Here is a 25,314-nt window from a genome sequence, read left to right on the forward strand (position 1 = left end):
GCCAATCGTGAAGAAAGGGTGGTCCGGTGGATGTTTGTCTTGTTGCTCCTCCGGAGGGATGCTGGAATCGCTGTAGAGATAGGCAACGTGTACACGGTGCGGAGCCAATCGCGCGCCACCACGGAAACATCCAAATGTTGCAGAAGATTAGAGAGTGATTTCTTTCAGCCGGCTGGCCACTCAGTCGTCTATCAACAATCGCCCTGAGACGCCAGATAGTTAGCAATTTATTCGTTCGTCTCGCTGTTTATTCGCATAATCAAATTTGTATCTTCATCGTCGCACGAAATTAATATCTTGTTACGGTGTTAGTATGGGAACCGATAATAGATTGTTTCGTTAATTGCTAGATTGCGGATTTTTCCAAACGAAGATTTATATAAGTGAAGATTGTAACTTTTGTAAATTGCCTACCAATTTATAGTTTCGCGTCTTAAAAATTGTGACGAGTATGGTACTTTTGTATATTCTATATATTTTTGTACATTGCGTGCATTCCAGCGTCTTTAATTTAGCATAAGTGCGTAAAACTCTGCAGTCTAGTAATTACTTCTTTGTAGTGTTAACAAAGTTTCACTTTTATTTATACTTTCTATTGTTCCGTTTACTGTTGGATGACTGAAAATGATTAAATCTGTGGATATCAGTGAGTGATCAAAAGACTATGTTGCGTGGAAAGAGTAAAGGTAAAGAGGAGAACGAGGAGGATGAAGGTGAGCTGAAGCAGAGGAGACCAAAGTGTGCTCGGTGTAGAAACCATGGCTTGATTTCTTGGTTGAGGGGACACAAAAGAGAATGTCGTTACAGAGAGTGTCTTTGTCCAAAGTGTTCTCTGATTGCTGAGAGGCAAAGAGTAATGGCTGCTCAGGTAAGAGTACTTTTAATTTTCTGCCAATTTCAATTCAAATAAATTCAAATTCCACTAATTTTATTTTTATTATTTGTTGTGATTTCGAGGATTTATCATTGTTCACGAAGACACCTAACGAACATCGTATTTATATAAAATAATAAAACCGAGAACCTACACGGTGGCTGATGCATAATAACTTTTTGGCATATCGGCAATAATTAATGAAGCATCCCGTGTTCCTCTGCGAGTAGATGGAAATGCAGAAAAAAAGGTCAACTTCGTCACCTTCGATATTTAATGAAACGAATCAGTGCCCTTCGTCATTTTCCATACGAGCGGAATATTGTTAAAAGTTCTTGACTTTTGAAAAAAAAAAAAAGAGGTGGTCAGGGGGAACTAATGACAAAGTGATATTCAGTTTCTATTGCACTTGTGCCACTCGATCTCCTGTTCCTCTGGTAGAAGAAAGAGAGTCGATCAAACGACGGGGGAGAAGAGGAATTAAATCCATTAACGCTCGGTGTTGCGTTTCATTTCTGTTTGCATAGGCATTATGACACTCGATACTTCATCCATCCTCTCGATCCGCTCGATGGAAACGTTGCCGCCGGTTTCTCAAACAAACTTGCGTGAAACACGGAAAATGTTCGCTTCTGAATCGAGCTTGCTTAGCTTCCACCAATCAGCCGGCTAATTTGTTTGATTTCTCTCGCGTTAATGATTCTACTATAACACAACGTTTGGAAAATATGAGGATTGTAAATGGCATTTACACTGCTACTGAAATTCCATTTCTTCTCCCTAAGAGAAACATGCTTTCGTTTTCTATTAGAAATATTACTGCATCTAGCGAAAAATCTTGTGAAAAAAGAACCTACAGATCTATGGAATATATATTTTTTGTAAAATTGTTCTTTATTCTGTGAATATAGAAAGAGCAAAATTCTTGAAGGATCATAATTATCAAATTAAAAAGTGGAAGCAAGGCTATTCATTTCCAACGCTATTTGTTTGATACGTTGTTTTATCTTGCGATCTTCTATACCTTTTTCCAAAAAAATGCTCAATTATTATATGAATGATTTAATGTTCAATTCCGCTATGGGGTGAGAAATTCATCAATTGCAGTCAGTAGCATTGTTTAAACAAATGTTCGATCTCACCGTATACGCCAACGATGGTGAAAGTGTCAGAAATTGTAGCGTAACTTATTATTAGAATCAATTTGTAATAAATTCTTTGCGAGAAAATTAATTATTAGACTGCAGATTCGATTTCCTTAAAAATGAATCATCGTATGGAAAAATGTTATTCTATATGTTTGACTTATCTTTTAACATAGAATCGCCCCTTGCTAATTGCAAACAATTGAACCATGATTACTAGAACGCCCTGTACTTCTGCGTACAGTGTGTATTTTGTATATTAAATTTATCGTAAATACATAAACACCAGCAATCTGACAATTATTGATTTAGGACCTTCGGAATGAATATTCTTGGTAAAATCGTATTCTTTTTGGAAGAAGCGTAAAATCTAAAAGAGGGACTCTGTCAGACTTCCTCAACAATCCTGACGATGTGAAACAATATAGTGGGTGGTCCGGCCGGGAATAACACGTGCCAAATGGTCCCATATGTATCTCTATTGACATTGGCCGTTAAGAAAACACATATGCAGTATCGGCTAAGCGGCGGGTCCATTTATAAATTAAGCTCAGAGCCATGATCCGATCTGACTTCATTTTTCATTGCCATGTGCCAATATCTAAATTTCTCTTCTTCATTCACAGAAATTAATTTCATCTATTCTATGATTTAAAGGTCGCCCTTAAGAGGCAACAGGCGGCTGAGGACGCTATCGCCCTAAAAATGGCTAAAGTAGCGACTGGACAGAGATTCAATCGACTTCCTCCAGGGAAAATATTTGGCATGGCAGTAACCGAACCAAAGTCAGTTGTAGATACTAACAAAGAAGAAGATCCTCCTCCTAAAGAGGGCTTACACATTGAAGATCCGAGGAAAGACGACTCTCTGAACAATCAGTGTCAGGATTCATCAGTATGTAATCATTAGACCGCAGATTTTGATGCATTTGTGGAAAGATACGTATAATATGCAAATAATATTTGTAACATTTAACAGTTAAAACAATTTTCTACCCAAGTTCCATCTTTTTAATTATATTCATAAAAATATAGATTTGCATAAGTATCCGTGTCCTAGTAACCATTTAGTAACTTAATTTAAATATATCTATATCATTTTAACAAGTTTGGAGCACCGAAACAAAGTTGAGACAAGTACCGATACTTGAAGCGCTATTGTCATTTTTTAGGCAACAGCCTGAATGATTGATCGATGTAATATCAAGAGTAGGAAAAATATTGAATATCTGACTGGTCGATATGCTTTTTAGACGATCAACGAGAACCCACCAAAGTACAAGAGCCTGGTATTCAACGTGAACAATTCAGAGGAGACAAAAGAGAGCAGCGTGTCGCAGACTTCGGTGGAAACGTTAGCTCGACTTTTTCCCAACACGAAGCTCTCAGTACTACAATTGGTGTTGCAAAGATGCGGCCAGGACCTTCTGAAAGCCATCGAGTACTTTGCCAGTGAAAGTTTCGGAATCAACTCGACCACCTACGCATCAGCGTTTCGACCACCTCAAACCATCAACGAGACCAGGAGTAACGAACATATTGCAGGCACGATGTTGGCACCAATATACTCCAGTCTGTCCAGGAACTTCTACGGAGATGGTTACTGCTTGTTGAACATCGTTCCCGATCAGTTTCCCAAAAATATAGCAGATACGACGGCTTGCACCACGTTACCCATAAAAAACAGCGGACAACACGAGCAAGAGGGAGTAGCTCTAAACGTTCAGTATAACAATTACTTCAATTCTGGCGTACAACAACAGCTGAGAGATCACATGTATGCTCAGGTTACGGATCATCTTTCACCGAGGCCTGGTTTCCTTCATTTACCACCAGTATTGCCGGGTATCCCCTGCGTGCAGCCTAATTGCACTCAGTGCAGTTACAAATTTCCCTAAGCAACTGGAGAATTTTCATTTGATTAAGTAGATTGATTTCGTTTATTTTAATTGAAGAGTTTATTTAAATACCATTCGAATGAGGAAACACGACAATTCACATAGACAAAATTGTATTTCAAACGGATTTAATGATTTATGACTCTGATCCAGATTTCTAGATCTTAGGATATCGTGTGCTCGCTGTTGATAAGGCTGATTAATTACGGATTTGAAAATGTTATCAGCTTATCGTGTGTGAAACTCCACGTGAACTTAACGAGCGTTCGCGTGGCCTATGGTGTTGCTATCAGGGTAGGGGAATTTCCGTGATCGGCAGACCTTAATCTTCAAAGTTCATTGTGACCAGCCGGATCAAGCGAAGCGTGTTTCTAGCATGCATCGCTTGTCCCAATGGCATACTCGTCTCTCTATCGATTGACCTTTGATCGTGGAGCGTGAAATACAATCTGTTACAGTAGTTCGTGATGTTTTTTAAAAATTTTTTTAAGTGATCACCTTGGTTTAATTTGTATATACCAATAGTCTTCAAATAGTTAATTTTCTTAATTATATGTTTAACATGTATCATTGACATTTATTGTGAAAATTTTGAAGTCATTTTCTAAAATCGTTATTTTGTAATAAAAAAAACATCTGTTCTCTATTTTCTATAATTGCGTTTTGTAATAATTTAGTTTATTAAAAAATATTTTATTTATTATTTTTTAATTGTTGACTTTTTTATTATTTGTTTTGCTACAAAGGTACTTAAAGGTAAACAAGAGTTTAAAGTGCTCTCAAACTTACCCTCTAACGTAAATAGCTCGCCTATTTATATGTTATTTACAACACGTAGCACTGAGAACAGGAGTCCCTATAAAGGAGATATTTTTTTTAGGTATTTCTTCGGGAACTGGTTTGAAAGTTTCTCGCGGCAGCTATCGCGTAACTGCTAACCTAATAAGACGCCAGTAATCGAGTTAGGAAGATTCAATTGTCTGTATAAACAGTACGGATATCCTAGAGAAACTGTCGATGGCCAGAAGCGATTTACTTTGGCTCCGCTTTTTAGGGAGGCGAAACATTGAGGTTAACCCCGCAGGGAATTCCTCAATTCGTCGTGCAGCGAATTACAAGGAACTTGACGTCGTGTTGAGAACTAATAATTCTCTTGGATTTTTCTTTCATTTACACTCTGAAACAGTAAGCGGAAGGAAAAGACAAACACTGAGATACACAAGCGATATATACTAGTTATTCTTTATTTGGTTCTGTAATATACATTTCACGGGATGTACCACACCGTGAACATTTCCTTTTCTTCTCTACCAGTCGTTCGTGTTGCATGTTGTGGTACATGTATGGATATACGAAACACGTTCTTTTTTATGCTCTATATATTTAAGAATAATGCTTGTTGTTGTTTGCTTAATAATAGGCACATCAGTTTATACTAAAGTAACCAATACCATAGTAAGAACTTTACTACGTGAAAGTTACACGAGGATATTAATCTTACAATCCAGAATACTTTGTAAAATCGAATCGAAAGATTAACAATGTTACGCGTGTGAATTGTTTCTCATGTATGTCCCAGTTCGAATATATATTCATTGGGCGAACATGTGAGGATTAGTTCTAATTTATTGCCAAGCTCTCGTAATGGAACTCTTCAAATGGGTACAGACGCGACAAATTTTCGCATTTTTCGAATACTTATATATCTGTATATATGTATGTACATGTTGATTTGCTCAGTAATATATACAATTTCTCAGTGTGTAACCTAGCGAAAATCGTGCACCCATGTTAACGATAACCGTGGTCTTGAACAGGATCAAGTTTAAAATCGAAGATGTGGCTTGTTTTTAATCATATGCCTGTAAGGAATAAGATACCAGCTAAAGTAATTGGAGTACTATATGCGTATTTGAAGGTTCTATGAATAGATAGGTACTTATCAAGATGTTCCCAGAATACCATTAATGCTGCCCGATCCAAATGTCTTTTTGTTCTGCTTAGTTCTATCACCGTTACTGCCCAACGTGCTACATTTGTATCTAGCCTCATTTCGTCGTATTTTAAATGAAATGCACAAACTATAAAAATAAAAATTAACCAAATTAAATTTTGCTCTCGTAATAATGAATATTGTATTATTCATATGGCAAAGGAAGTAAACTTACTTTTTGAAAAAATTTCAACAGGGTTACCATCGAAAGGCCAACCCTTGAATTGCCAAGCTGGACCCATTACAAATACCGCCACGACCCTTTCCCAGTCTGCATTTGTAAGTTTTTGTGGATTATCTACTACCCTGTATGGTACCGTGAGCCCACCTTCCTTTCTTCGTTGCAAAAGGACTTCGTTCTCTCGTTTACAGCCTTGTGCTCGTTTTTCTTCGTTACTGACGTATTTCAGATCCTGTAGTATATCTTTCGAGTTATACATCGTGATCAGTGATGTATTTGCGCTTGGAATGATAATAATAGGAGTTCTGCTAGGACGCTTATTCTGCGCCACTTGCTGCGGTGTAAGTTTAGCAGCAGAAGTCGGTAGCAAGCCAGAACTAGGAGTCGTGGAAGGATTACTTGGCGGTTTTCTAACAGCTGGATTAGTGCCTTCTGTCACAGACTTCAGAGTCATGCCATGATAAGTACCCATAGTGTCGATTTTGAATCCTTCTGTCTCTTCTTTTTGTCTAATAAACCTTTCCTGATCGTAACGATTGTAAACAGCTGGCTGTGGTAACGGGCGCATGGGTGTGGAGCGTGGAGTAACTATAGGTGTTGGTGCAGCAGGACCTTTCTGTCTACCCTCTTCACGAGCTTTAATACTCTGAAGAATTGCGAATATATTCTTCGCAAATATTTTCCCGCTACTCTGTAAAATAGTCGCGCGTGTTCTCCACTGTCTTTCTCTGGAAACTATGTCTTTCGTATCATCAACATCCATCAATATAACACGCAAATCAGATCCCATTCCAATATCATCGTTTTCTTTAATTGTGGTACGTTTTTTAGCTAAACGTTTAGCCTTGATAGCCGCAATCTTTTCAACAGACATTGCCTCAGAAAGGGATTTAATGTTATCCACTGTGACGGAAGCTTCCTTTGGAGCATCCAGCCTGGCAGCAAGTTGCTCTTTAACTTTCTGGACATGAGTCTCTTCAAAACGTGGCTTTTTAGAGGGACCACTTTCCAATCCATCTTCAGCTGTCCTTTTAACTTGAGTAGGAATTTCCAAAGGAGCAGATTTGTCTATGGCGGCTGATGTAGCAGTCTCACCATTGAGATATGCCAATAAATCTTTTCTATCAGGTCTTCGTACCACTGGTATATTCTCTGCAGCCGCTTGCCGCACATACACAGGATGTGTAAGTTGTACATGTTTGAGTAAAAACAAGAGGCATTCAAGGGTATAGTATTCCTTTGGCGTTCCTTCCTTGCCAGACCTATGAAAAATTAAATTTTGTATTTATCCTATTTTTAAATATTCTATGTCCGCAGAAATTTCTGTATATAAGATAAAACAGTACATTGGTAGCAACATCAATTTAAAAAATAGAATAAAAGATGATATGTTAGCGGTGTTTTTTTGATTTGTATAACCAAAAAAAAAAACAATACGCATAATGGAAGACATTGCAAAAATAAAAAGTACAAAAAATGATTTTTCTTCCTAGTTTTGAAAATTGAAATATTAATTCATCAATCTTTGAAGATACTGACAAACTTTTCGCAAACTGTATAGTATTTAATCGGTGGTAAGGAGAAAATGCAGAAGACAGTCCAATGGTGGAAAGAAAGTTTGAGGTTACAGTTGTCACGATTAATTCTCTAGAAAATTAGTAATCACTTACCCATAAGTTAAATAATTAGTTTTGACATTTTTCGGCCACGAGAACTCCCCAAAGATTATTTGATTTTCACGTTCGATTATCTCTTTTTTATTAACATTATATTGCCTTAGCAAGCTCAATGGGTCCGCCATGATTGTGAGATCTTTGTGAACGCTGGTATAAACTTCTCCTACTTTATCAAACGCGGATAGAAAAGAATGACTTTTAAATAAATTGGTTGATCTGCTGGTTGGTCCGACGCCTATTGGGTTTTGTCTCCTATTGGGTTTTTCTGTGATTCATAAGAAATGTGACCACGTGACCATAATTTCATCGAAAGCGCACTATCTGGCGAATGCCGGTTATGCAGATAGTCACATGATCACAAACACCACCTTTAGGTGGTAAAGTGAATCAAAAAATAAATTACTATACACACTCGCGCATCATTCGTGTACGTTAACTTTTGGGGCATACTTCGATTGTGTTTGCTATTAATATCGAACGAAGCGTTATTCGTTGCTCGTCGCTTCTCCACACAACTTTATTAAGATATACTTTCAACATAATATTTCCAGTTTACTGCATAGGAAATTTGCTTACACTTTTCTCGAGTTGTTAGTATTTGAGAGATGTGAATCGTTCTTAAGACACACTTTCCACGATCATATCTTTAACTTATTTACTTTCGAAACAATAAAGAATCAGCTGTTGTGTCAAACAATCACCATAATATCTGTCAATAGGGTACCTCGATTGAGTTTGTAGGTACATAGTAGTCTACGATATATTGGATTGTCATAAACATTTATGCTGATTGTCAAAGAACGATGAGCTACCCGGAGAAACAGGATAACATAACGAAGGATGAATGGGTCGCCAAGCTGGAAGAGAATTCTTACACACAACGTGTTTCTATGAACAATTTGATTATGAATTATTTAGTTACAGGTTAGATTTTCCTCTTTTAACATATAACTTTAAGCTGTTGTGTCTTGATCAATCAGTCACAATCAAGTTTTGTTGTGTAGAGGGATTCAAAGAAGCTGCGGAAAAATTTCAACAAGAGTCTGGAGTGGAGCCCACAGTAGATCTAAGCTCTTTGGATGACAGGATTCGTATCAGGGAAGCAATTCAAAATGGTCGTATTCAGGAGGCAACGGATCTCGTGAATCAGCTGCATCCAGAGTTATTGGATAACGATAGATATCTTTACTTCCATTTGCAGCAGCTGCATCTAATTGAACTGATTCGTACAGGAAAAATAGAGGAGGCTCTGCAATTTGCTCAAGATAGACTGAGCGAAGCTGGAGAATCAGACGATATTATTTTGTGTGAATTAGAGCGTACTTTAGCTCTATTGGCTTTTGATGAGCCCCATAAGAGTCCTTATAGTGATTTACTTCACCCAACTCATAGGCAAAAGGTAAACAATTATTGTCTGTAATATTTAATTCTTATTTTCAATGGATTGCAATAATAATTTTATTTATGAATTTATATTTACTAAGTTTCTTTACAAACAATAATGATATTTGCTTTTATAATTAATAGTACAAATATTTTTTTTTTATAAAACTAGATAGCAAGCGAGCTGAATGCAGCTATATTGAAGATGGAGCACAAAGAGTCAACTAGCCCACGATTAAATAATTTGCTGAAGATGATACTTTGGGCACAGGATGAGCTGGAAAAGAAAAAAGTGAAGTATCCAAAAATGACGGATTTGGGCAGTGCCACTATTGAGAGTCCAAAATAATTGTAACCAGGCGAAGTGTGGGACAATATGAATGTATTTATTAGTACAAGAAAATGAACGTATGATTGTACCATATTAGTGTCTACAATGTGAGCAGGGCTTAGGAAAAAAACAGACTTGAGCATTTTAACATAGTCTTAGTACTAATTATTTTCTATAAGAAACATGTATAAAATATCGATGATACATATATATATATATATATATATATGTATGTATATATATGTATTAGACTCGAATCAAGAGAGAGGAATGCACTGATCACAGTAATCATGCAAATTTTTAACATTCGAAGTCATTGTCATAAGTCTCGTCATGTGTATTATACCAATGACGTAACATCAAAAATAAGTTCATTATCGGGTTGTAAAAATATTCATAACATTCACCGATATTTTCTAAATAACACGAGTATATTAAGAAACGGACCATTTTAATTAATATCTATGCAATACACGTGATTCAACATTGCGAAAGTAATTTTAACGTCCCTTAATCATAAGCTGTGTTATATTACGATAGAACCGATTAAATATTGATAGTAGTTTAAAGTAGAAAAAAGTACTAATAGAGAAATACATAGTTTAGACATAGCATTATGTGATAATTGGTGTTTATAAAGATTTATATTTGGTACCATCGATAGTAAAGAAGCGTAAACAGACATTTTTGGGATCTTTTATATATATATATATATATTCCTCTCTCGGATTATTCATGTCTATATTGCATTCGATTTTTATAAGAACATAAGGAGAATTACATATTAAATAATATTTGTCATTATCGAAACAGCATGTATAATTGTCTTCAGTCAAAATTACCACCCAAACATGTATTCCATTGCTTTCGAAACTAAACCTGTAGATTTCTGTGGAACATTTTCAGGCGATCTCACTGATTGTGAACTAGGATTTTGATTGAAACCAGTTGCCAGTGGCCTTGCATTTTGTATCCTAACAGGTGTGCGTGGTGTATTGTATTCTGGCGATTGAGTGACTCTTGCTAGGTTCGAGAAACATTTAGTACTTCCGTTCATCCTTGAACGACTCTCTTTATCCGACCCTAATATAACACCCTCGTCTGTACAAGGGATCAAACCGATCATTATAGATCCAGATACTATATTTCCATTACACGCGAGTGCCCTTTGTGCTTCTAATTCTGAAGCACATTTTAAGTGTATCCAGTTGCTCTGTGAATGTGGTGGAGGATGCTTGTCCACTACGCGAACTCTGCTCGAGATGTGAGCTAAAACTGTATTCATATCACTAGGAGAGAAACCGAAAACGGTTACCCATTGCAAAAGACCTTGTGATTCATTTGCATTAGGGCTCATTGCACCATCGTTAAATATAGAAGTATTCATACTATTCACTAAAAGTCTTGGTTGATAGCAAGGTATACTTTGATTTGTTGCTGACAAGTAGGGTGATGCAGTTTGAGAAGTTTCTAGAGTATCGAATAGTCCTCTCGTTGGAGGTCCACCAGTGTGGCTTTCTGTGACTATTTGTGATGTGTTAGGAGTATTAGCACTTCCGAACACAGCTTTCTGACGATTACTACGATAATCTGGAGTACCATAGTGGGAAGGTGGAGAGGTCAGTGCACTGTGACCAATGTGTGACTGTTTCAGAATATCTTGTGGGCTCATCAAACTTATTTTGGCAGGCTAAAACATTAATAAAAGTGATTACTTAAATTATTGCGCAATATTATGCAATGTAACTTGATGAGTTTTATTTACCGTTGTAGAATCACCTAGAAGGAAATTTGGGAGGTATGCAGAAGTTCCTGGACTTCCAGGACTTTGCACTGGACTTCCAACAGGTGATCCTAATGCCATTGGTTCCATCTAAATCCAAAAGAAATTATCAAATATTTGCTTAAAATTTTATCGAGTACCATAGTACTTAATACAATTTATATTTACAAAAAAGAATTAACTGCTTATGTGTTAGATATAAAAATTAATATATTTCTTATTTTAATCAGAGAGACTATATGTTGTTTGTTTTGATACACTTTAGATATTCTTCTATTAGATGTTAACTTTGGCCCGTTGAGGTTATACACACAGAATTTTTAACTGTACACACCTACAATGTAAATTACTTAAAATCAGGTATGTTATCTTTACCACTTACTACTTTTACTTGAACAAATTCCAAAAACTTTTAACGCAGTGTATAAATACTTAAATATTCACAGCCGTTTAAACGTTTGATTAGATATTTAAATAACGAACAACATTTGATTTCTACTTACAGATGTCTCCTCTATCGTATGAAAAACCGACAAAAATTATTTAAACTGCTTGTAACATTCATCGTCATGATTTATTCACTTTCGAAATTTTAGTGTACTTTTTATTAATGAAGCCTTAAAATACATGGAAAAAGTAACGTTGTGATGATAATTATTTTATTTCAATTTTTATTTTTCGGTACAAGAATTTTTGGCGGGAAAGGAGGCAGCGAGATCACGTGATACGGTAGCAACGCCATTTGCATCTTGAAAGTCGCGTCGGAAGGAAGTTTATATGTGGCGTTCGTCGTTTTACAAATAGATTTTACATTAAAAATTTTTAATGTCATTCGAAAATTAGTAGTGTATACATCCTGTGTATCAAATAGTATCAGGATTTTCATATAAAAGTGAACAGTTATAAAGATGGAACATTTTACATATCATTCTTCATGCGATGTATGGCAGGCCTTGTGTCATGGTTTCTTAACAGCATTCTTCCAAAGAAAATATTGCTCCTATTGGTGAGTGAATCCATATATTTTTAATATTTTCACATCGAACTTTTAATGATTTTGACATTGTTTACGAGTATTAGCATTGCGTCAAAAAATTAGGTTAGGTTAAATTACGCGTCCACAAAGGAATTAAACGAAACGGAAAGAGTATTATAATAGTGAATTTTAATAACGATGAAAATTATGTACATATTTACAGCTTCGTTAAACACTTTTTATGATATGACAAGTATGTACCAGGATTTTGATACGCTACTATGTAAGAAACACATATTCGTTTTTAGCTTAATTATCAGACATTACGACGACGCGTGTGCGATTTTTGCCTTTTTTTCTTCCTCTTTCATGCTTAATTATATTCAAAATTAACATTTGCGAAAAAATGTAAAAGTTTCTTTTAATAAAAGAGAGAAAATGTTCGTTATATAGAGAAAGCACTCAAAAGTTCACGTCGTAGTAACTTTAGTAACGTAGTAATTTTTGAATTTTCGCGCACATGCACACAGAAATATTTAGACTGCTGATGATTATGCTGTTTTCTATTTTTATAAATATAATGAAATATGAATAAAAATTTGTTTTATCTAGTAAATATTATAATAAATGCTATTTTATATACATATATAGAAATATATAATAATATATTATAATATTAAACTATATATATATATATATATATATGTATATAATTATTGTACTACAATAAAATATATCAAAATAATTTGATATTTTATATATTATCGCATATTATATGCATTCTGCAAATCTTTGAAATTTTACATTTTCGAAAAGTGCATAAACATCCGTAGTCTAGAAATAACAATGTAAATAATTCACCAATAAAATTTTCGCAGTAAATAACGATAAGTAGCATTAACAATGTTTAATTAACGATCTTTCTTGTGAAATTGCTTCGTACAGGAAGACAACTGTAAACAATTTAGATGTACAATAGTGCTTAATAGCCTTAAGATATCATTAGAATAATTTGAAGAAAAGTTGGGTTAGTATCATTTTTGGAAATTTCGTTGTCTAGCAATTTTACAAGAAAGATGGATTTTTGAAATGTGTATTTCGTGGGTGGATCGTTAAATCTCCGGGCCCTGAGCTAAAGTCGTAAATGAAAATTTGTACAAACATACGAAAGCGAGGATATTTTTAGTTAAAATGTTGACATAACACACTTTTATATATAATTCCCCGCATTAAAATGTTTCGCTTAAAACGTGGTTTTCATATGATGGCGCCTATTTTCAAACTGTTCTCAATTCCTCGTATTTACGCGGGAAAACTTGAAACGTGATAAAGTCACACGATCATTGAATGTAAAAATCTAGATAAAAATATACGCTCCTAAAGTATTATAGCTGAGATTACGTTGTATGAGATGCACCATTTATGTCACCACTGGGTATTCCATTTTTCAAGAATTGAAATTTCAGTTAATACCAGAATTCATTGAAAAGAACTTTGAATACATTATTATCTTTATAACGACATAGATTTACTTAAAATTTGTATGTTTCTGTTATTTAAAATATCTTTAAGTAGACTTATTAGACAACAAAAGCATACAGTTTATGGCATAATGAATTGATATCAATTTAGTGGAAATAATAATTACCCAGCATCCGTTTGTGAAGCTAGCTATCAAAAATTGTTCTTGATTGCTTTCCATTGCATTTGTACAACACAATAGCAAGATTTTGAGATGGAAAGACATGTGCTTTCCATATAGAGATTCCCCCTTTCTTTTTGTCAAATATGTAAAAAATGATATGCAATAAAAATAGAAGTACCCTTATAAAATTGTAGTAAAAATAATATTGTTTCAATGTATGGGAAAGCAATGAGAACTTCCTTGTCATTTGTTAAAAAGATCTCTGGACGACCTAACATATATATAATATATGTATATATATATATATGCATATGGAGAGACGGATTTATGCTTCCTTTGGTTTCTTTTCTTTGAGTAATTTGTTCTGTGTTGTATTTTCTTTTATTTTTTTACTTTCTCTCCCTCTCTTTGGTAGTTCCATGGATATGTTTTAAATGAAACCTTTTCTTCACGCGAGAATACATTTAGAGCCTAGAACATATTTTGGTTTATTATTAGTGGCAGATCTACAAATATTTAAAGAATTTTTCTTCATAACTTTCTTTGAGAAATTGTACACATAAATATTCTGAAAATTTTATCTTAATCTTCTTAATCAAATATTTTGAATTAATTTAATTTTTCAAAGGTAATTTCAAGATTAATTTCTTTTAAACTACAGTAAGCGAATCGAATTTGGTTTAATTCAAATTAAAAAAGGGGGAAATAGAGAGTTAGATAGATCTGTCACTACTCGTACGACGAAGACGTCTAGTCGAACGTCACCCTTATGTTTATCGATATGATATTTAATTACGATTACGCGGCTTAAAAATTAGCGTTAGATACGATGGGAACAATCTCCTAACGTACTCGTTTTACACTCTTAGGAAGCAACGTGAAAAATAACTGTCGTTATTATCGAGCTAGGATGATTCCCGTGATCAGAAAAATGATCATCCGATTGAATATTCTGGTTGCCTCACTCCCTGAAATAGAAAATAACTTTCCTTAGAATGCGCTTTACAAAATATAAGTTGCAACCATTAAGTAGCTGAGAATATTTTAGAACATGATGCTTTTCAGTTATTGTATGGACTGATTTTTAAAGCGACAATATTAACCGTTCAGAATTATTTGGGCATAAATGGACAATATACAAAATTCTATAATAATATTCTATATAATACTTAAAACTAATATTGTTGTCCCAAGCATATTTGTTTGCTCTAAGCAAAGAACTTAAATGACGATGGAGAAAAGCAAAAGAATCTTAGTATTGCTAACTTCCTACTACTGCTCTTATTCAGAATATCAAAGCGATGTTTCTTTTTTGCAACTGCAAATCTTCTGATCTATATCAACGTACCAAAGATTCTATAATGCAAATGGAAAAGGAATATTCTTCAAACAAGATCAAGTTTCTACTTTCATTCATCATCTAAGACTCTCTTCGTCATGCCATATTCATCATTACTTGATCTTCAATAAAACACTTCAAAGCAAACAGGAAATCAATAGCACTTTTCTTCTCCAAGAAGCTATTCTGTTTAAACAGTTTTTCGAGAGGACTTGATCTGCCTTCATTGTCTATTCAATCAATTAAATTGTTGTATCTGGATTTGTAATGATAAATTTGTACCTGTATTTATATTTGTAATGGATTTCTTTGACTTTGAAAAATATTCTATCTTCCAAGCAGCCTAATTGGGTCAAGTTTAAAATAATGTTGGATAGCTAAGAATTTCATGTCTCATATTTTTGAATTTTTCTCTGTAAACGATATATATGTGAAATTATGACGAGTTCGACTTCTGTTTGTTGTGTCTATTATTCATGTAGGTTTGTTTCTCCGATAAACACTATCAATCCTTCCGATTCGATGCTTTTTGGTTAGGTTAATTGTCACTTGACCATCTTGATTGATGAATTATTTATCAAGCCCAAACGGGCAAGTGTTTAATCGCCAACCAATTAACCCATAATGTAATCAATTTCGCGATTTATTTGCATTTGAAAGTGTATCTCTCTTGACCGAATACAACGGCCAGTAAATTTTGCGTGAATTTCGTTTAAGTATTCACCCGTGTAATACAACTATAAATAGTAGTCCCTAAATTAGTGTTTAACTAATAAAATATGTAACGTATTGTAAATCCTCTTTTTTCCATAGAATTAATATTTGTCACGATGTTCCCTGGCAATGTCCTCAATACTAAAAGAAGAAACAAAGTATAAGGTCCAATTAATCACGTTACAGTCGGTAAAGAGACGATTCTACATGGAGAATCAAGTAAAAAGTATAATAACATTCACACATTTCACAATTGTAGAATGTATGCCCTGTTAATTATTTACTCTATAATTACCCAAGTTTACGTACATTAAACAAATTTTTAAATTCGATCCTATCCCCAAAAAATTGTATTCTGTACTTTCGATGTATTTTATCACGTAGAGTCGTTCCCGTGTCAATTGTATAATCTTATATCCTTGATTTCTGAACTTTCCCGTATAGAATTGTCTGAAACGTCGAATCGAAAGGATCTACGAATTGTTGACCGAACAGTGGTGACATCTAGGTTGTTTCCAGCGAAATGTTTGGTCGAACGACGGAGAATCACCGGGGATTTTACCATTGATTAAATCGTTGCGTGTGTGGCTCTGTGCCCTGGTCTCGCGGCTCTCCATCACCGGGGCTTTCAGGATCCTCTCGTCTCCTTCCACGCTCTCCTCTTTGCTCTGCAGATAGACGGTCGCTATTGTCGCCAAGCACTTGAGCTTCATGTCGCCACGCTTGAAGTGTTTGTTGGCAACGCGAAACTCCAAGCCCAATACCGCGGTCTCCAGGCCCTTCTCGTCCACGGCGGTAATGTGCGGTCCCTTCAGGTACTGGGTATCGGCCTGAAAAGCCGTTGATTGTTTTCGTAACAATAAAACGGACAGAGGCAGAGTCGCGGCTTTTACCGACAATGCGCGATTAGAGTTCACTTTATGCGCCCTCTTTTCACATCGGTCGCCATTATGCCGGCTTTTCTCACGGTTACATGAGAGACATCCTTCGCTTGTTGCGATTAGCCATAGAGGCAGAAATTGTCTAGTATGGAAGTGGATCGACAGATGTTGATGTGTAAGCTTCCTTAGATGGTTAAACATTTTATATCGATCCGATGTATAATCGTCTGAGATTTTGTAAAGGGAAATGAGAGAAGAGAAAAAGGAAATGAGAAAAAGGCTACAGAATGAGAAAAGGAAGAAGGGATAAGAGATGAGGGGAAGGGATAGAAGGAAGAAAGAAAAAGGAAGTGGCGGCAAAGAAGAGAGAACGAAGGGGAGAGCGAGGAAGATAAGAGTGGCAGATCTAGTGTTTTATATCTCGGGGTAATTTATGATAGTTCTGAAGCGAATGTGGCGAATTATATCTATGGCAGATCGTATAGACCTGTAGACTCATAAATCCATAGACTGTAGTAGTTGAGTTTTCATTGCCGAATTAGAGACGCAGGACATTAGGGAGAGACTCTTTTACGAGGTACTTACCGGATCGCCGTTGATGAACCAAGTTAACAGGGCGGCCGGTTTTGAGGGTGCTGATGTGCAGTTCATGCGGACCACCTCCCCTACTTGGTAGCGTGAACGACCACCGGTTATTCGTGGTCCTTCGTCAGGAAGAACTGTAAAGAGGGCAATTTTCACCTTTTTCTATTAGCCAAGCTCTCAGCTATCTATTTTCACATATACTGTCGCTCGTAAATATCCGGACACTTTGATTGATTTATAGTAACGATATCTGTATCTGACCATTATGTATAAATTATTGACGAACTAATAATCGATTATGGCGATTATAGGGAATAAATTCGGTTTATCTGTAATTTTGTAATTAAAGCGCATGTTGTTAAAAATAAGTAACTGCAAGTACCTCGGAGAAATAGTATGCCTCACGTGATACCGTAGAAACGCACAATTCATTTTCGAGGGTCTGCTAGTCTCAAGAGGATAATCGAATGGTTAAGTGGCCGGAAATGAATTAATAAATTTGCTCACCTACTACCGTCATGTCTGCGTGATCAGACACGGTTTGAAAGGCGGGAGCCTCGGCAGAGACCTCGCATCGGTATCTCCCTGAACTAGTAAGATTCACATTGTTCAGTACTACCGATATCTTGGTGGAATTGTGTATCTGCAACCGAAGATCGTCACAGATTCTAATCTTTATTTCAGAGCGATTGGATATTCCTGCTAGATATACTCACGTTCACGTTTACGCCAGGAACACGGAAGGTCTGCACCATGGGTTCGTCCCTCGGCACGAAACGATAGAACTCATGGCCGTCTTTGTACCATTTCACCGAGTACAATACCTCTTTGTCCAGGTTGAAGTTGCACTGCATACGGACAGTTTCGTTTAGAACGACGTGCTGTGGTATCTGTAGGGCCGTCATACGAAGAGCCACGATACCTGCGAAGAGTTTTCAACGTGCTTGTAGTATTTCTTTTTTTAGGAAAATTTTTGAGAAAATTATAAAATATTTTGAACGCGAATATGCCTCGGATCTTAAAAAATTATTCAAATTTAATCTTCATCGAAACTAAATGTATTCTGGATATTCTTTCATGCGATTAAGTAGTCGAGGTATATCCTGGTAGTAACTTTCATGCTCGAAACTGTATCTAAATTAATCTAAAACCTAGCGGAAATATACTCGAGAGATGTTTGACTACGCGTCGTATACTACTGAATCCGGTATATGAGTGGTAGCGTAAGATCTTCTATATGTCTGACTATATACGAGTCCATATTACTCAAACCCGCCATCTGCTGTCCAAATCTCTACCTTTCCGCAGAATCCAATCTATTTCGTATAACCCATCTCTAAAAGGACGTAGATCACTTTGGTCAAACACGAAACCAATCGGCGGATACGAAACAAAACTCTTTTCTTGTCGAATCATCGACGGTACTTCGATAGGATGTCTGTAACTGCACCGTAGCCGAGCCGTTGATCCTCTTACGCGGTAAGCTTCTTAAAATTACCCGTGATCGAACGGAAAATACGTTGCGAAACTGAGCAAATGCTTCTCTCTTTGGAGCGGTATTTAATCGCGGCCACTCTCCTCTTTTCCTTCCCTTCAACAAAGACGGAGGTTATTGGAAACGATACAGGGGACGATTATATTGCGTCTTGTTGATGGTGAAAAATCAGCGATTTCCAGTCAGATATTCAATAGATCATATTCCTTGCTCCTTTCATTCTGTTCGTCGATTGATTCGATGGAAAATTGACAAAAGCGAGTGAAGTGTTAGAAACGTATCGGCAGGAAGCTTTCATTTTCTATTACTGCCTATTTCCTTATTCAATCGTTACTGGTAATGCTACCAATCCACTAAACATCACTCGAGAATCGTTGGTTGTAATTTTTTTTTCGAGCGGCCTTAATTAACTTCTTCCTGTTCCACTCCATATTTTTTTTTCTCCCCTCGGAAACAGCCTTTTTCACGACGATCTCGTCGCGTTCGTATTCGTTCGATTATCCATTTGGTTGGATCTGTGGATCTTTTAAAAGAACGTATTGCCGGTCGATAAGGAAGGCTTCTCCCCTATCAGCCGTGTGTGATCAGGGCTATGAGAACATTGTAGGTCAGACCGGTATAAATTGCGGTATTTTCGGTCGGTTTCCGTCAGATACGGCTACGTTTATTGGAAACGCGTCCTTCTATTCGAGATGGGATACGACGGAAGGAATCTTCGACGATGAACATCAATATTCCACGTGGTTGAAATAGATCGAGCCACGAAATAGAGGATGGGAATCGTACTTAACATCGAATTGTCCATAAGATGTCGTATCCCTTTTACAGCTCTGTTGGAAATACTCGAAATTTTATGAAACCTCAATTTCAGTAGATTGTTAAATGAAACTGTTTTTCTATAGAATGGAGTAGTTTGCTGTGTAGATTAACCATCGAAAGAAACATTTCCGATCTATAGAGGGCTGTTGTATCTTCCGAGTGGAGAGGTGGACACCTGGCGTCACGACGCTGGTCGCACGTGCTCGTGACGGACACGGACACGGTCGATTTAATTAAAGGCAATCGGACGAGGGTTGGACGAACCTGTCGAGAGGGGAGGTTAATCAGTAGCTGAGTATATACTCAGATTATTTACCGACTGTATTATCGCCTGGTATTACGCGCTTATGCCTCGAATTAAACGGTACACGGCCACCGGCGTTAATTTTCAGCTTGCGTGCTCCAACCGTATTTTTTCAGGGCTCGAATTATCGAATTTTCTGCCACGGCAGTCGTATGTTAACATACACGGGATTTCCCAAAATAAGAAGCTTTTAGTAGCCGTGATTATATGTACAGAGGTGGATATAAAAATTAAAATGTTTGAAAAACATCAATTTTTTTACCATATACAGAGTGTCTAAGTTTTTAGAGACCAAAGTATATTCGGTAGATTCTATGGGTTTAATAAATAAGAAGGAGATAAATAAAAAGAACGTCAGGCGGTTAAAATTTCCCACAGCTTGTGTGCAAATGCATTTAAGATGTAGCATAATCAAGCAAACAGAAAGCTCGATTGATGCTACGTTTGATGTGGCGCCAATTTAATTACACGGCATCTAGCATTGACCAAATGCAGATGTTAAGCTAGATTGTAACAACCAAATAAGTTTGTCTTCGCCTAAACGTATCTTCGTTCCAACTGTCTGTGCTGTTTTACCTTCTACGGTTAACAAGTTCTACGCGGTTGGCAACTAAGTGATTGCAGATTTTGTCATTAGGTGGTAATGACTTAGTTGCCAACCCAACAGTTGTATTTACCATGCGTCGGACAAAGTTCAAGAGAATTCTATGTATCGACGAAACCACAATTATCCACTGTAAAAGCGCAGGAGTTCTGAAAACGCAATCAGACCGGTAGGTAGTGGCTGCAGCGTAATTTCCTTGTTCCTTGTTGAAATTAGGAAGGTTAGGATAGCGGGCAGAGAAAGAATGAATGAACGAGGGCGCGCCGAGCAAAAGAGTGAGAGAGAGAGAGGGGGTGGCCGCGGCGTATTGTTTTATTTAAACGGACTCAAAGCTAGCGCCGGTTTACCGGCGAGTTTTATTGGAAATTGAGCCAATTAGAGTACTCGAGTTAACGACCTATCGTAATACGCTTTCGCGAGGCCATCGACGGTTATGTCGTTCTGTTGACCCCCGTCCTTAAACGAACGTGACATCACGAACCGCTTTACGCGCCCGTATATTTTCTCGTTTCTTGATTGGCAATGGTCCTGGAAGCGATTAACCGATGCTCGCGCGACGACCGGAAGAAGTTGTCGACTCGGTCGTTTCCTCGTTCAACCAGCACCTTGTCGCTTTGTATCGTCTTTCGTTTCTCTTTTTTTATTGACTAGCTCGAAACTGATGTTTCCTTTCGCTAGAATGAAAAAAGTGGTATCTTCGTTCAGCTGGAAATTGCAAGATACGTTTAAATAAGATTCGATGCCTTTTTTCCTTACTTCGAGTTCACGTTAGCTTTAGGATGAACTGAATATTTTCTGCAGCAATTCGGATCTGATCGATTGAAATTTGAACGAGAATTTGGGCCAATTCTAATCGAAGCTGTTTTTAATTAACATCTTCTTCGAAATCAAACGCAATCTACGTTGATGGAAATTTAAGTTGGAATCTATGTTAACTCTCCTATTATAATTCGTTAAGCTTGAACTCGACTCGGTCTTAAGACATTTGAACTCGAATAAAAATTTTGGATTTGAATCGAACGTTCGCAGCTTCTATAAAATTCACTAAAAAATGGAATTGGACCTTAACTTAGATCTGGCGCGTCTTCCAATTTAGAGTGTAATTCCAGTTAATCGAATGAAAGAATCAGGCGAATTAACTTGACAACTAATTTGTTATGGTGTAAGTGTGAATGCGAATACAAGTTACATTTGGTATACGTAATGTTAAAAAATTGGACAAATATGGTTTCGGTGGTAGGTTTTATTCAGACCGGGAATTTATCCACTTTTCCGCTTATCCTGCTGGACTTCCGTGTCCCGGGAATCCTATTTCTATCCTCGACAAAGCGGATCCTATCTAAATGTCTGTTGGTTACCATATTACCGCCATTCTCTCAGGGAAGTTGGCGCTCTACACGGTAAACCGACGTTGAAAATAGGCTCTTAATTCTCATTTGGTCGTTTAACGTCGTGGCAACGTCAAATAAACGACGAATAAACAATCAACAAACAAAAACAGCAACTTGCCCTGTCACGAATTTGGTTTTCATTTGAACGTACAAGGGAGGGAAGGTCTTGAGCAAATCTTGAACATGTTACCACCATAGAAATCTTTGATCTACGTGCGCTGCAGTTCATTCGAACTGGATTCCTCTAAATCGAATCTTTGGACGCGGAGTTTTACTGAAAACTGGAATCTGTCACGTCAGGGCCATGGATTTCACGAAACTGCCCGAGCACAGAACCGAAGATTGATGACCAGAGTGGCAGATAGAATTGTCCCGGGATCTCCACGTGGACTAAGGAAGATCGACGCGTTTAGGATATTGGAATTACGCAAATTACACGGGGGGAACGCGGAAATCGATGTGGCTCGGATGCCAGAGGCCCATTGGTTGTCGTGCAAACATCCAAACAATGCGAACAGCCGCGTGGAGACCGGTTATCGGTTCAAATATTGACTGGCGATATCTTTAACCGGCAACGAATGCAATTGATCACAGTTAAATATTTATTCCTCTAACCAATTAGTAGTTGGAATGCTAGGAATCTCTTCGTCACTGAGCCATCGACAAAAGAATCCATCGGACATCCTCGGAACCACATCCTACCATCGCGGTCTACTTGGAAAATCGTCGAAACTCGGAGAATACTGTTTTGGATTACCGGACGACCAACTTGAATAGACCAACTTCTTTCATCAAAGAGAAGCTTTTTCTGTTTCGTCGTGACATCAATAGGTACACTGAGTCCTACCTGAGTGTAGTATGAAAGCGGAGAGCGCGACGAGGCTGGACAACAGGGTCCTGTGGTTCACCGGAAACGGCATCCTCTCTGGCGACCCCATGGACCGTGGACCATTCGAAGATCTCGTCACTGGCTGGCCATCCTCTTGGTCTTTTGGCACTGTTCACGCACACGAGACTGAAATCGATCTGTCTTTCTCCCTCTTTCTCTGTCTGTTTGTCCGTCCGTCCACCAGGTGTACACCTCGGCCACGACGACTACGATCTCGGGGCAACGACGTGGTATAGAAGAGGTGCGGTACGTCGGACACAGAGGCACCCGGACGAGCGACCTTCGGGAACGGTCAGCAGGTGTCGGAGCGGCACATTATTTTCCACGTTTCGCGCGGTCTAATTGAAAATCTATACGGGCCAGAGAGGCAGTCGCTACTGCGGCATCGGCACACACCAGCAGAGGGAACCTGGAGGTGCTGGTGTGTTGCTGCTGCTACTGCTGCTGCTGCTACCACTATGATGCTCCCTTGCTAGTGTGGTGGTTGTAGCCCGATGGTGGTGGTTGGAGGTGCTGGTGCTGCTGCTCTGGTAGCGACAGAGACGGTTGGATGGTGGGGATGGTTGGGCGGGTTGGTAGGGGAAGGGCGGTGGAGCGGCCGGGAGCAGAGGAGCGAAGAGAGACGAAGGCAGCCGCCGGACCGACACGACCGACCGAGACAGGGCGAGTTCGTGCCTTGGCCAATGCGCACGCGTCAGCAACCCAAGTCGATGATCGCTGCAAAGTTCTCCGTCTCGCTCTGCCGCTGCGCGAGGCTACCTCGTTCGCTGCGTTGCGTGTGTGCAGGCGCTAACGAAATTGGGGGGAAATACGCTACGCTCCGGGCGACCCGCTCCCGGCGACTCTTCCGCTAGGAATTATACGGATTTTTGCTGCCAGTTGATTGTTTTCCTTCGTTCCCTACTTCCACCATGTGTTGTTGCCTCTCATGGTATGATACGGCTGGCTGATACGATATGGGATTGATCAGTCATGGTAGCAGAAGGGGCTGATTGCTTTCGTTCATCGACGTTGATTTCCACTGATTATGAATTATGTGATTGAACGAGCTAACGTGATCTCGGCGAAGAAACGGAAATTTCCAAATGCTATTTGAACGAAAGACGCGAGGATTCTGGTATATGGATCAGCCTGTAGAACCATACGGTAACAGTTTTTCATCCCTTTTGTACGTCCTGGTGTTCATAGTTGCAGGATGTAGAACGTATCTGGGAATTTCGCGCAGCGGGAATGCTATATTCGCCGTCTGGACTCGTTGTAACATTAATCGAGGAAAAGATTAAGGAATACGGTTGGTCGGGGCTGCACGAGATGGTTCTGGCTACAGTATGTGGACACAGCTTTCGTATAAATAATACAGCCACTCTAATTCACCCAGTAGAGAACAGTGGCGATTACGAAATGATGGTTCCCTGCATGGCTGACCCCACACAGACCCATTCTACTTGCGCGGAGTCCCCAACATTTTCAAATTCAATTTCCTCCGCGAGCAAGCCTCGCATGTAAAAGGCTCGCAGGGCACTTTTCACTCGTTTTTTCGTCAACGATCTTCCCTCCTTTGGTCCAAGTCGCCATCTTTCATTAGTTATATTTCATGTCGTTTTTTCGTCTTGCTTCTCGACGAATGCTACTCCGAACCTAGCGAGTCCTCCACGTTGCTAAACGAATTCCGTGTTGGGAACGAGAGCGAGACGTAAATATGACAGGTTAACTTTTTACATCGCTTTTTGGCCTCTCGTATTCTGCTTTGGACCCAGCTTCCTCGACGCTACACGTTATCCTACGTTAAAAAATCGGTGGAAAAAAAGAGAAGAAAAATGGTGATCCGTCGTTGCAGGGTCTATCGACTAAATGGAAAACGCGGCGCGTTCCGGTTGCAGCCGATTAATGCGGCGTGAATGGCCAGGCGTGTAACGCGAATCCAGCGCTGGACCGGCGTGAATACAACAAATCAGGCGAATACATCTGCACGGAGCTGCGTGTAATATGCACGCCTGTAATATCTGTACTTATCCGGGATTGGGCCATGTGCACACGGAGACATTTACGCGCAGTTTTCCGGACATGGCTCCGGTCTCGCGCGCGCGTTACGTGCTTGGCCGCGTTATTCATGGAATCCCGGTGGTCGAACTTAAAATTCCCGGCGCGAAAGGGAATGGGTTCGCGTGCTCGGCCGCGCGTAATTTTAATAACGTCGTTCGCATGGCCAGCGGCAAACAGAGACGTCCGCCGAAAGCAACGCGTCAGTTTGACCAGTTGGCCCGTGCGTAAAATGCCCGGTGATGAACGACCTTGCTGAGTCGAATGGTCGTGAAAAACTAAGCTCGAAAATTGCCAGGGAGAGCTTTCCCGATGAACCTTCCTTTGGGAAGAAAAAAGAAAGATTGAGGAAGGAGAGCGCGAGGCGTC

General features: G+C 38.4%; 5 protein-coding genes and 1 long non-coding RNA gene across 9 annotated transcripts in view; 3 read left to right on the top strand and 3 right to left on the bottom strand.

Moving 5' to 3' along the window:
• Window positions 1-463: 463 nt before the first annotated feature.
• On the top strand, window positions 464-4,666 carry LOC117161152 (doublesex- and mab-3-related transcription factor A2). Its single transcript, XM_033342459.2, has 3 exons — window positions 464-868; window positions 2,677-2,913; window positions 3,272-4,666. The coding sequence occupies exons 1-3, from the start codon at window positions 665-667 to the stop codon at window positions 3,914-3,916; spliced, it is 1,086 nt and encodes a 361-aa protein (XP_033198350.1). The 5' UTR covers window positions 464-664; the 3' UTR covers window positions 3,917-4,666.
• A 478-nt stretch (window positions 4,667-5,144) lies between these two features.
• Window positions 5,145-7,957, bottom strand: hyx (cell division cycle 73 hyrax). 2 transcript variants are annotated; one of them, XM_033342454.2, is made up of 4 exons: window positions 7,761-7,956; window positions 6,085-7,352; window positions 5,856-5,997; window positions 5,145-5,778 (listed from the first exon to the last, which is right to left on the bottom strand). In XM_033342454.2, the coding sequence occupies exons 1-4, from the start codon at window positions 7,889-7,891 to the stop codon at window positions 5,742-5,744; spliced, it is 1,578 nt and encodes a 525-aa protein (XP_033198345.1). In that variant the 5' UTR covers window positions 7,892-7,956; the 3' UTR covers window positions 5,145-5,741. The 2 variants fall into 2 exon arrangements, with proteins under 2 accessions (XP_033198345.1, XP_076481604.1); XM_076625489.1 differs by having other exon boundaries at window positions 5,145-5,997; window positions 7,761-7,957.
• A 204-nt stretch (window positions 7,958-8,161) lies between these two features.
• Window positions 8,162-9,628, top strand: Hou (GID complex subunit 8 homolog protein Houki). The gene is made up of 4 exons (XM_033342474.2): window positions 8,162-8,356; window positions 8,486-8,690; window positions 8,771-9,165; window positions 9,322-9,628. Exons 2-4 carry the CDS (start codon window positions 8,570-8,572, stop codon window positions 9,496-9,498), a joined length of 693 nt encoding a protein of 230 aa, XP_033198365.1. The 5' UTR covers window positions 8,162-8,356; window positions 8,486-8,569; the 3' UTR covers window positions 9,499-9,628.
• LOC117161056 (uncharacterized) lies at window positions 9,515-18,831 on the bottom strand. The gene is made up of 9 exons (XM_076625566.1): window positions 18,702-18,831; window positions 18,120-18,325; window positions 17,911-18,046; window positions 17,404-17,537; window positions 16,500-16,767; window positions 11,767-11,777; window positions 11,646-11,672; window positions 11,246-11,353; window positions 9,515-11,170 (listed from the first exon to the last, which is right to left on the bottom strand). The coding sequence occupies exons 1-9, from the start codon at window positions 18,817-18,819 to the stop codon at window positions 10,319-10,321; spliced, it is 1,860 nt and encodes a 619-aa protein (XP_076481681.1). The 5' UTR covers window positions 18,820-18,831; the 3' UTR covers window positions 9,515-10,318.
• LOC117161157 (uncharacterized) overlaps window positions 12,006-25,314 on the top strand; it is a 125,858-nt gene continuing 112,549 nt past the window's right edge. For 2 of the 3 annotated variants that reach the window (XM_076625492.1, XM_033342469.2), the window contains exon 1: window positions 12,007-12,269. The gene's annotated coding sequence lies outside the window, so the exon portion shown is untranslated. Of the gene's footprint in view, window positions 12,270-25,314 lie in introns of all 3 variants that reach the window. The other variant, XR_004464959.2, reaches the window with a different exon arrangement.
• Window positions 12,412-16,479, bottom strand: LOC117161170 (uncharacterized). Its single transcript, XR_004464965.2, has 3 exons — window positions 16,247-16,479; window positions 15,233-16,078; window positions 12,412-14,852 (listed from the first exon to the last, which is right to left on the bottom strand). It is a non-coding gene; the product is annotated as an uncharacterized LOC117161170 (long non-coding RNA).

Source organism: Bombus vancouverensis, chromosome 16 (assembly GCF_051014615.1).
Source record: "Bombus vancouverensis nearcticus chromosome 16, iyBomVanc1_principal, whole genome shotgun sequence".
NCBI classification, from domain to species: domain Eukaryota; kingdom Metazoa; phylum Arthropoda; class Insecta; order Hymenoptera; family Apidae; genus Bombus; species Bombus vancouverensis.

What these genes read in the sequence shown, in the direction of transcription:
- Hou (XM_033342474.2), top strand. Translation starts at nt 8,570, where the DNA reads ATGAGCTACCCGGAGAAACAGGATAACATAACGAAGGATGAATGGGTC. An exon ending in TATGAATTATTTAGTTACAG is followed by an intron (nt 8,691 to 8,770) that starts GTTAGATTTTCC and finishes TTTGTTGTGTAG; the next exon opens with AGGGATTCAAAGAAGCTGCG. An exon ending in ACCCAACTCATAGGCAAAAG is followed by an intron (nt 9,166 to 9,321) that starts GTAAACAATTAT and finishes TTATAAAACTAG; the next exon opens with ATAGCAAGCGAGCTGAATGC.
- LOC117161152 (XM_033342459.2), top strand. Translation starts at nt 665, where the DNA reads ATGTTGCGTGGAAAGAGTAAAGGTAAAGAGGAGAACGAGGAGGATGAA. An exon ending in AAAGAGTAATGGCTGCTCAG is followed by an intron (nt 869 to 2,676) that starts GTAAGAGTACTT and finishes TATGATTTAAAG; the next exon opens with GTCGCCCTTAAGAGGCAACA. An exon ending in ATCAGTGTCAGGATTCATCA is followed by an intron (nt 2,914 to 3,271) that starts GTATGTAATCAT and finishes TATGCTTTTTAG; the next exon opens with ACGATCAACGAGAACCCACC.
- LOC117161056 (XM_076625566.1), bottom strand. Translation starts at nt 18,819, where the DNA reads ATGATTCGACAAGAAAAGAGTTTTGTTTCGTATCCGCCGATTGGTTTC. An exon ending in CGCAGACATGACGGTAGTAG is followed by an intron (nt 17,538 to 17,910) that starts GTGAGCAAATTT and finishes CCCTCTTTACAG; the next exon opens with TTCTTCCTGACGAAGGACCA. An exon ending in TTCTAGGTGATTCTACAACG is followed by an intron (nt 11,171 to 11,245) that starts GTAAATAAAACT and finishes TTAATGTTTTAG; the next exon opens with CCTGCCAAAATAAGTTTGAT.
- hyx (XM_076625489.1), bottom strand. Translation starts at nt 7,891, where the DNA reads ATGGCGGACCCATTGAGCTTGCTAAGGCAATATAATGTTAATAAAAAA. An exon ending in ACTAATTATTTAACTTATGG is followed by an intron (nt 7,353 to 7,760) that starts GTAAGTGATTAC and finishes AATTTTTCATAG; the next exon opens with GTCTGGCAAGGAAGGAACGC. An exon ending in TGTTGAAATTTTTTCAAAAA is followed by an intron (nt 5,998 to 6,084) that starts GTAAGTTTACTT and finishes TTATTTTTATAG; the next exon opens with TTTGTGCATTTCATTTAAAA.